The 11319-nt window shown below is 39.9% G+C and overlaps 1 protein-coding gene across 1 annotated transcript in view; it reads left to right on the top strand.

The window, feature by feature from the left end:
• Tango6 (transport and golgi organization 6 homolog) overlaps window positions 1-11319 on the top strand; it is a 253744-nt gene that overhangs the window by 86765 nt on the left and 155660 nt on the right. Inside the window, exon 12 of the mRNA XM_004626015.2 lies at window positions 3857-3914. Coding sequence (XP_004626072.1) covers window positions 3857-3914 — 58 coding nt within the window. The remainder of the gene's footprint in view (window positions 1-3856; window positions 3915-11319) is intronic.

Genomic DNA, 11319 nt, shown 5'->3' with positions numbered 1-11319 from the left:
CAGCCTAGGTAAGTCACTTGTCTGTGTGGGCTTCTTTTAGAGGAACCTTGGACAGGGCTGAGTTTCTTCGCTTCTTCTCCTGCCATCACAGTGAAAAAAACTGTTCTTTCAGTTCTAGATTTATGTGGCAGAATAGATGTGCTTGGTTGGGAATCTTTTCCCTGTTGTGGAAATTATCCCGACTTTAATATGAGTTAGAGATGAAAAATAAAGGGTCTAGATACTCCTTCATAAATCAATTTCCAGAAGTTTCTTAGACAGTTCACTTAAACTTTGTAGGCCTTACTTGTAATGACAGTCGTGATCTCTTCCATAAGCTCTAGCTATTAGACTAATATTTATTCTTAGTTAATTCTGATTGAAAACATTTTAATTACTAAAGTGTTGAAAACATTTGTATAAATAAGGACTTCTATTTATTTAGCCAAGCCATATATCCTTCTATCTTTTTGCTTTTTTGAGACAGGGTTTGGCTCTGTAGTCCAGGCTGGTCTTGTGTAGCCCAGAGTGGCCTTGGACTCAAAGCATTCCCCCTGCCTTTGCCTCTCAAGTGATGGGATAACAGGCATATGCTGCCATACTGGGATTTTCTGTTTTTATACTGAACATCACAAACCATATATCTTGCAAACATTTTTTTTCTAATCCTCTCATCTTCAATATTATCCTTATTTTATAGATAATAAAATCAAGTGTTTCAGTTACTTTTCTCTCATTGCTGGGACAAATACCTGACACTCAAAATTACAAAAGGAAAGGTTTATTTCCCTCATAGTCAGTGGAGGTTTCAGCCCATAATCATCTGGCTCCCAGGCAGAGTGGCACATGGCAGAGAGCATTCATGGTGGTAGCAAAGAGCAGAGAGCAAAATGGAGGAGTATCAACAACAGTGGCAACAGAGAGCAAGTTTGTCTCTCTGTCTCTCTTATTTTACATTCAGGCTATCTGCCCCAGGCTGGGTGTAGCACTCACACCCATAATCCCAGCAGTACTCAGACTCATAATCCCAGCCTTGGATCATGAATTAATCACAAACTGTAGAACTGTGCCTCAATGACTGCATGAAACTTTGGGGGGATAAATATAAATCATAACATTCTGCCCCTGGACCCCCAAAGACTCACACATCCCTTTATGCAAAAGACATTTTAGTCCATCTCTAAGAGTTGCCAAAGTACCAACAGTTTTAGCATTGCTGAGAAGTCTAAGTCCCAAGTCTCCTCCAAGATCTAAGGCAAACTCTTAGCTGTGAGCCCTTTTACAAATGAAAAATTAAACACTTTCAACATTGAAAGGCACAAGATAAACATTACCATTCTAAAAGTTGTAAACAACAGGGAAATACAAAGCATTGGGACCAATACAAGTCCAGAATCCAGCAGGGCAAACAGTAAGTCCCATTGTTCCATGTGGAATATCTAAAGCAATCTGTAATGAGTTGTGGGCTCCAAAAGCCTTATATGACTCCACCCCTATAGCACATTTGGTGGAAGCTCCCATGACTTCTCTCTCAGGCCTGCTTTGTTCCCTTCTTGCAGCTTCTCTTAGATAGTCCACATTCTTAGATTTTCCAAACTTCTGGGGTTTGCACTGAATAGGCTTTTCTCTCACAGCTTTACACACTGCCCTCTCAGGGGCACACTGCTTGGCCTCCCAGACATTCTTCTAAAATCTAGGTGCAAACCTTCTTTATCTCAGGATTCCTGCACATGGTTGATGCCAAAGTCTGCTGCCAGCTGGAGCAGTAGCCAGGCTTTCTTTTCTCTTGGATATAGGGGTCAAATGCCTGGATTGCTAAGCACTCTGACCCTAATTTCAAGGAACAAATTCTCCATGCCAGCACCATTTTGGAACCTGAAGTGACCACTGTTGCCATTCTGGAACATAGAGCTCTGTGGCTCTTCCCTTAAGGCAAAGTGCCTATCCCTCACAATTCTGAGGCTGCAAAGGGTGGAGACCTACTGCTTTCAGTGATGCCCTCAGGCCATCTTTTTTATTCTTTTGTTCCTTCTTGGCAATGGAGTTTCTCTCAGCTCAATCTTTGTATTCCACAGGTTTTTTGGAGCTTCCTTTCTGGCCAAACTGACAACATTTTAAATCATCCTGCCAGGCTCTTTGTTCTTGATTCTCAACATAAATCTGGCAAAAAGCCCCCAACAATAGCCATGCCACTGCCTCAATATTCGGCTGCTTTGAGATTTTTTTTGCCAGATTAATCAGTCCACCATGCTTAATCTCAGTCTCAGACAGTCTCTGGACACAAGTTAAATTCAGACAAGCTTTCTGCCAAGCCGTAACACAGATCATCTGGAGTCCAACAACCAATGCAGTCCTTCCCAGCAAAAACTTCTCCAGCCTGGTCTATACAAGCAGGTTTTCTACCAGTCTTCTGGTCTTCTGAGCTCTGACCAGAATCTCCCATACAGAACAGCTAAAGTTATTCCAGCACTTCACTTGTAGGTGACTCCTCCAAACCTTTCCTCTCTCTTTCCATAATCTATTCCCAAAAGCTTGTAATCCACATGGTCAGGTTTAGCCACAGCAATGACCCCACTTCTCTGCTACCAAATTCTTCTCTTGTTGCTGGGACAAATACCCGACACTCAGTATTAGGGAAGGAAAGGTTTATTTACCTCACAGTCACTCTCCAGTGATTTCAGTCCATAATCAGTTGGCTCCAAGCCAGAGTGGCATATGGCAGAAAGCAACCATACCATTCATGGCGATGGCAAAGAGCAGAGAGCAAAATGGAGGAGTAGCAGCAACAGTGGCAACAGAGAACAAGTCTGTCTCTCCGCCTCTCTTATGTTACATTCAGGCTATCTGCCCCAGGCTGGGTGTAGCACTCACACCCTTAATCCCAGCAGTACTCAGACCCATAATCCCATCCTTGGATCATGAATTAATCATAAACTGTAGAACTGCACCTCAATGACTGCATGAGGCTTTGGGGAGACAAATACACACAAACCATATCATCAAGCTCCCCCCAGTGAAAAAAAAAGGAACCTAAAAAACCCAAGGCACAGAAATACTCCAAGATTTGCTATCACCATCATCTCAGAAGATGGAGTATCATCTTCTTTGAGTAATTATTTAAAATATACCATAATACACCTATTTATGTGTTAAATGTGTTGGCAAAGGACACTAAATAGAGTACAGACACCTCAACTTGTCCTGGATGCCAAGCAAGAGGAGGGAACACAGGTTCATGGCCATTATCTTTCCCTGACTTCATGTTAGGGCCCAAACCTAACATGTCACTGTCCATATCTTCTAGAAAAGCCATAGTTTGACACACCAGGTGAACTCCTAAGTTGCAGAGTGTATTAACAGTAATGTGTTCTTAAGGCCAATTAGAGTATAAAACTTTGGCAGTTTTTCATGTTTTATTTATTTTTTAATGCTAGGTAATCAAATTCAGGCCATTGCATATGCTAGGTGAGCACTCACCCATTGAGCTGTACCCCTGCTCAGTTTGCCAGATTTTTAAGAACAGAGTAGATTCAAAGTTGTTGTAATAGTAACATCCTAGTCTCACCTGCATGTCCTTGTTTTGTGAATATAAGAGAAAGGATCACACTGTAGCAAATGTACACAACCCCACACCTGGCCTCTTGGGCCCAGCCTATGGTCTGTCATGTCATCTGTGAGAATGTTGTTTGAGGCTTTATCTTCCCTCTTTGGGTTTCTATGGTTAGTACTTCAAGAAGTACCTGCCCCTGCCCCTTTTGGGTTTTTGAAAGAAAGTCTCCCCACATGGCTCAGGCTGGCTTTGTTGAGGCAGCAGAAAAGGGGGTCTCTAGTCTGTCTTGCTCTTTGTGAATCATGTCATTATACTTTTTGATTCCAGATATTCTTGGAGAACTTGGAACATGAAGACAGTTTTGTATATCTGTCTGCAATTCAAGGTAAGTCTGTTCTGGTTAAAAGACTTTGAGCCTAAGGATCAAAGATTATATTATTTGCACAAAATCTCTAATGTCACATTTGTCCATCTTCCTGTCTTCTCATAAGGGTATTCTAAGTAATAATATTGCTGGAGGATTTCAAAAGAATCCCTGTAGAAGACTCAGTGTCTTATAATAAATTTTTATTTATGTTCACTTAACAATTTATAGATTAAACCAAGTATGATGGCATACCACTGTAACCTCAGCATTCTGGGAGGCTGAGGCAGGAAGATCCCAAGTTCAAGCCCAACTGGGGCAACTTAGTGAAATCTTGTCTCAAAAAAATCAAAAAGGACTAATGTAGCTTAGTGTAAAGACCCTGGATTCAACCCCAATATCACAAAAAGAAAGAAAGAAACACAGCATTCTATAAGCTAAGTCTCCTTTTTTTCTAATTCTGAAGAGAGTTTAGAGAAGTAGGCATCCTTCCCAAAAAGATGAGAAGCAGAGATGGAGCAGTTGGGATGAACTCCACTTCCTTCGGTACTGTGGGTGCAGTGAGCCAAGGTCCAGAGGCAGCTCCCCAGGTGTACCTCCGCAACACCCGTTTCTTAGGTGTCTGGTTTGGCAAATGACTTAATCTCTCTTGGCTACAATTTCTTTCTTCTTTCTTTTTTAAAGAGGCATAAAGAGGTTTGTTTGATAAGGCAAAATTTAAAGTACACACTCAAAAAAAAAAAGTACAGGCCCTCACGAGAGAGGCTGCTGGGCTCGATTTCTTATCAGTTAAAAATGGGACTAAATGAGAATGTAGAATAGTACAGGTACTTTGAAAAATAGTCTGGCAGTTCCTTAAACTTAGACTGGATGGGACATTTGCAGTCCCAGGTATATACCCAAAAGAAATAAATGTAAACAAGTCACAAAAACAATTTGTGAGTGTTCATAGCAGCATTACGCACAGAAGCCAGAAAATAAAACCAAGTGTCCATGAATTAGTGGGTAAATAAATAGGAGGTATCCACGCATAAGAGATTTTTGATTTTTTAGTAATAATAGTTAATTAAGTACTCATTTCCTACAACATGAATAAACTTCAAAAACTTTTTTTTTTTTGTATTTTTTAGGGAAGGGCTACAGGGTGTTCAGGGTCTCACTACTAGATCGGACTTGTAGTGATCCGCCTGTTTACAGCCTCCCAAGAGCTGGGATTATAGGTGGTCACCACCTCGCCCAGTCTTTTTTTTTTTTTGCGGGACTGGGGATCGAACTCAGGACCTTGCGCTTGCCAGGCAAGCACTTATTCTACTGAGCTATCTCCCTGGCCCCTCACCCAGTCTTGATTACTGTCTCAGCACATTCTGGGTGTGGGGCTGGCACTAGTACAGTAGGCCTAGGAATTAAACCCCTAGCCCCTGTGCCTGCTTGCAGGCACTTTAACCCACTGAGCTATTTGGCCAGCCCTCAAAAACATATTGAATAAGAGAAGCTGATCTTACAGGATGATATATTCTATGAGTTTCTTTATATGAAATGCCTAGAATAGACAGTTTATAGATGGCAGAAAGTATGTCCATGGTCACCTAGGCCTATAGAGCAGTGATATGGTTGAGAATGGTAGCTAAAGGGTATAGGATTTCTTTTGGGGGTAATAAAAACATTCAAAAAGTGGGTAATGATCATATATCTCCATGAGTATGCAAGCAACTAGTGAACTGTACACTTCAACTGGGTGAACTGTACTGTACACTGCTATCAAACCAAGCTCAGTAAATGAGGAGAGGGCTAAGACTGTCAGCACCTGGGAAGATAAGACAACTAAATCTAATGGGGTAGATGGTGCCCTGGAATCTGAGTAAGATCTTCAGGAAAAACTAAAAAAATTCTGAGTAAATTATAAGTTTTCTTTGATAATAAAGTATCAACTATTATATTCATTGTGACAAATTGTGTGTGTGTGTGTGTGTGTGTGTGTGTGTGTGTGTGTGTGGTGTTAGGGAATGAACTCAAGGCTTTCATCTTGAGGTATAACCTCCCAGTCCCCTTTTGTTTAATTTTTGTTTTCATTTTTGAGACAGAGTCCTCCTAAGTCATTTGAGTTTTCCAGGCTGGGCTCAAAGTTTCGATTCCAGTGCCTCAGCCTCCTAGAGTGCTGGGATCACAGGCATGTGCCATCATGCCCAGCCAACAAAAATACTTGTATCACACTAATATAAGGTGTTAATAATAGGGCAAGCCAGGCATGGTAGCTTATGCTCTAAAGTCCCAGCTATTCAGGAGGCTGAGGCATAAGGACAGCTCCCACTCAGGAGTTTGAAATGAACCTGTACAACGTTAGCAAGACCCCGTATCAGTAAAACAATAATAGTAGAGGCAAATGGGTATAAAGTATATGGAAACTCTATACTATCTTCTCATTAATTTTGTAATACAAAACTATTCTTTCATAAAAAGTTTAAACAGGGGAGCTAATACTAAGTTAAATGAGTTAATGTTTCAAAAGTGCTTAGCACATAGTGTTTGAGATATGTTATTGGTGTTATCATTATCACTGCTTCTGTTAGACTGCTGGGTCATAATGTGGGGACCTGTGTGACTTCTCAGATCTAAATCTTGAGTAGGCTTGTTCTACCCATTATTGTTACTTGACAAACTACCTCCACTAAGTGTCTTAAAATGATCAGTCATTCATTATCCTTCACGCATTGCAATTGAGCTAAGCAGATCTTGGCTGGACCTAGCTGGGCAGCTTTGCTTCTCCCTGCAGGTCCTAGGCCAGCTTCAGCATCTCTGTGCATGGATTCTTGGTTGTCCCTGGGCCAGTGGTCTGTCAGGGCATGTTCTTGTGATGACAGCAGAAATTTTAGAGAGGAAGAATACAGGTAAAAGCCTTTCCAGGCCTCAGCTGGAAACAGGCACCCTGTCACTTTGGCCTCATTCTTTTGGCAAAACCAAACATGTGGCCTAACCCAAAAGACAGGAGTGAAGAAATATGCTCTATCCCTGGGGTGGGACAAACTGCCAGGTCACATGGCCCTGGTTGTGGATGTGGGGAGCAGTGCAGAATTGACAATGCAGTTCTTCACATGAATGTTTGCCTTCCAAAAGCAAGGCTCACAGTGAGCACAAAAGCGCATGCCGGTCCCTACTGTGTAGTTTCTGCGTGTAATATGGGTTTGCCCTATAGGGGCTTCTTACTTATTTAATTTTGGTTTTCAGTTTTTTTGAGACAGGTACTCACTATGTAGTTCAGTCTGGCTTGAACTTACTGTGTAGCTCAGGGTGGCCTCAAGCTCACAGCAGTTCTGCCTGCCTCAGTTCCCTAAGTGCTGGGACTACAGGTGTGCACATGCCCACGAAGACTTCATATTTAAAGTTTAAGAGAGAATGCAAAGCAGACTTGAGCCTGGGATTCTTAATTTATTGAACACATACTGTATATCTACTATGTATAAACCATTTTAACTGTGAGCTGTGACTAGGCTAAAAGGCAAGAAAAATGCTTCAAAGGAGAAAAAGGACACCAGGTCAAAGTGGAAACCTAAAGAGTAGAGATAATAAACCTGCAGCCGAGAGGTCCGAGAGCCCCAGGGGTTCAGTAGTACTTAGGAGGCCACGTGAGGCTACCTGACAGCAAATGGTATTTATGGAAATCAGATAAATCAATGAAGCAAGAACCTAAATTGCCTCTAATTATTAAGTCTCAGCAAGTCATCCAGTACTTTCTCTAAGAAACTGTAGTACTGTTAAGGAGATGTTTTTCATTGTTTTTTTTTAGGACTGGGTTTTAGAAAGTGAAAGCATGTCATTCTATTGATGTGATACCTGGAATACGCTTTGTAGCTGATTAACCCATTGGGCTCATTAGCCTCTTATGTTCTGCTGTAAAAATCGAAACTGTTGGTGTTGTGTTTGTTTAGAACAATTTTAATTGGTGTGCTAATCAGTAGCTAATTTGATGATGAAGAATATGGGAGGGGGAGGTATAATTTCTGTTCTCCGTTCCCCAAGATGGACAAGATTGAACTAATTGATGTTTTTGGTGTTTGTAATATGCACTTAAAAGCCAAGGCCTTAGGTGAATTTCCCATTAAGGAAGAAAAGAACTGAATTTTCCCACCTGTGTTGCCAATGTAGTTTGCCCAGGCCTAAATCACTGTAGCAACAAAGCCATTCTGGACTCCAGTCAGACAAGTCCTGCAGGCAAGAGGTGTTTGGTTGTCCTTTCAGTAGTGTTTAGTTTTGGAGAATATCTGTGTGTATGTTTAAAGCTTTTCTTTTCTAGGCTGCTTAAGTGGCTCTATCTGAGAGTTAGAGTATCTTTTGATTAGTTTATTGGTATTTTGAATGTCTTATAATTTCTCACTAACTTTTTAATCTAGGTAGAGAGCAAAGAGGAATTAAGTAAATTCATGCAGCAAGTATTTTTTGTGTCTGATTTAGGAATTTCTGGTATATGTGTTGTCCATCAGAATTTAGCTAAATTCCCAGTAAGCTAAATTTGGGTTTATGAAACACTACCTACATGTGTCTGCATCTTATTTAATAAGCAACTCCATGCTGTTGTGTTGTCCTAGAAACTGCCCCCAGGTATTCAGAGCTGCTTCTTCAGGCAGAGAATTAGATACAAAATTGCCGAGTTCCAGCTGCCATCCAGTTTATAGATAGATGGCTAGATCTTAAGCCTACTGACTTAAGTATTTCTTCTTTTTTTTATACTCCTTGTGTGTGTGTATATATATATATATATATATATATTTTTTTTTTTTTTTTTTTTTTTTTTTTTTTTTTTTTTTTTTTTGCGGAACCAGGAATTGAACTCAGGCCCTTGCACTTGCCAGGGAAGCACTTATTCCACTGAGCCATCTCCCCAGCCCTTTTTTAACTTTTTAAAAATATTCTTTATGTTTTTAATTATCATTATTATACAAGCAATACATTCTCATCGTCAAGTATGGTGACAAGAATATAAGGCAAAAAGCAGAGTTCCTTCCCTTTCCCCAAGTAGGAGTTAAAATGTAGTCTGTATGGTCCAGTACTATATTATAGGTTTGGGGACATTTTTCACATTTAAATTTTGAAATAATTGTTTAGTAATGTATACAATAACTGATGCTTTTCAGCTACATTGTTTGTGTTTGTCTTTTTTTTTTCTTTTTGTTTTTTAAGTGAGGTTTTTATTTTTTGTTTTTGGTGCTGTGGGCTAAACCTAGGGGGCTTCTAGCTTGCTAGGCAAGCATTCTAACGCTCAGCTAAATCTCCAGCCTGATATTTTTCAATAAGATATTATAGTTATATTTTTAAAATTGTACTATGGATCTGTTCATGTGTTATTTTAAGTCACTTTGAATTAAAGGACATTTTGAAAGCATCTGATACATTTCAGGGATCCAGGTGATCCATTTCATGCCCAAAGAATCTCGAGTTTTGTTATTATTTTGTTTTAGTGCTGGGGATTGAACCTAGGGGCTCATGCATGCTAAGCCGTTGCTCTACCACTGAGCCCCAAAGACTCTTTGGATAAAGCTACCTAGCCCATTAAAACTAAGAACAGCTGTGCCCTGAGCAAGCATGGGAGGTGAAAGTGTGCTGCTGCTTACAGTGAAAGGAATCTGGCTATCTTGGCATGCCCGGACAAATTACACTCACTCTTCCACCCTCTTCCTTTTAGAAAAGATTCTTCATTTCTGTCAAAAGAGCCAAGAGGGAGGGAAAGCAAAAGGCCAAAAGCAGGACTGGAGAACCAAGATGACATTATTTTTCAAAGTTTCAAACTCAACAGGTTACAAGTCTTAACTTGCCAACTACTGAACTCTTATTTCAGGTTTCTACCTCAAATAAAGTAAGTTGGCAAGCCCTTAACTAAAAATAATTCTATCCCTTGAAGGATCATCTAATTGGAACTGGCACAGAAATTCGGAATGCAGGCCTGTGAAGTTTATTATCTCCATTTATGTCCTTGAAATGGGAAGATTCCTTTTATGTCTTGACCTGATTTTTGTAGCACCTAATTAACAAATGAGCATTAATTGAATGTCTCATACATTCTATCTTAGTAAATTCATGAAGTTGTTCTGGGAGTAAACATTATCCTCATTTTCAAAGCTTCTTATTTAAGATACAATTTACATAGCAAAAATGTACCAAATTAAAATATGCTAAAACAGAATGGCAGAGAGACCTGGTGGAGGACATGATGCTTGATTCCTGGCAGCCAGGAAGCAAAGAGGAGGAGCTAGGCAGAGGATCCACCCTCCAGATCATACCCCCAAGGAACTACCTCCAGTCAGACCCCACCTCCGAGGAGCACAGGGAACTGCTGAGCTCCCCAGTGGGTGAATGCACTGATTAGTATAGTGCCCCATGATCAAATCACCTTCCTAGCACAGGCTTTCAGAGGGCATTGCAGATCTCAGCTGTAACAGTGGATTTGCCTATTCTGCGTTCATGTACATGGAATACTGTACAGTGCAATCAGAAACAGTCTTTTCTTTCTAGCTCCCTTCACTTTAACAATGTTCTTGGGGTTCATTAATGTTGTAGTGTAGAGCAGTACTTCATTCTTTCTTACAACTGAGTAGTTCCTTTGTTTTATGGTGGAGGGGCAGAAGTAGGGATGGAACCCAGGGCCTTCTCTCTAAGCTACATCCTCAGCCCTTATTTACTTACTTATTCATTTTTTTGAGACAAGATCTCACTAATTTGCTAAATTGCCCAGGCTGACCTTGAAACTGTGATCCATCTCCCTCAGCCTCCCAAGTGTTGGGATTTACAGGTGTGTATCACCTCACCCAGATATTTTATTGTATTGATTAACCACAGTTTGTTTATCTATCATCAGTTGATGGGCAGTTGGGTTGTTTCTAATTTTTACTAATACAAATAATGTTAGGAACATTTGTATGCAAATTTTTAAGTGTACATTTAAAATTCTCCTATGTATACACCTAGGAAAATTGCTAGATCATATAGTAACTCCATGTTTAGCTTTTTGAACAACTGCCACACTATTTCCCAAAGTGGCCATGGTTCCAATTTCTCTATCCTTGCTAATACTTGTTATTGTGTCTTCTTTTATTTTAGACCATCCTAATGGGTATGAAGTGATAGCTTATTGAGATTTTAATTTGCATTTCTGTAATGACATAATGTTGAATACCCTTTTATGAGCTTATTGTTCATTTGTAATCTTTAGAGAAATATCTACCCAGATTCTTTTTTCTTTTTTTAGTTATTAAGTTTTAGTAGTTCCTGTATAAATATTTGGGAGATAAGTAATTATCACATATGATTTGCAGACTACCATCCTGGGCTATATTGCTATCATTTGAAGCACAAAAATTTTAACTTTTAATTAAGTATACTTTATCAATTTCTCCTTTCATTGTTTATACTCAGTGTGATTTCTAAGAAGTTATGTCTA

This window comes from Octodon degus, unplaced genomic scaffold (genome assembly GCF_000260255.1).
Source record: "Octodon degus isolate 3935 unplaced genomic scaffold, OctDeg1.0 scaffold00011, whole genome shotgun sequence".
Classification (NCBI taxonomy): Eukaryota; Metazoa; Chordata; class Mammalia; order Rodentia; family Octodontidae; genus Octodon; species Octodon degus.
This window is presented reverse-complemented; position numbering and strand designations above follow the sequence as displayed.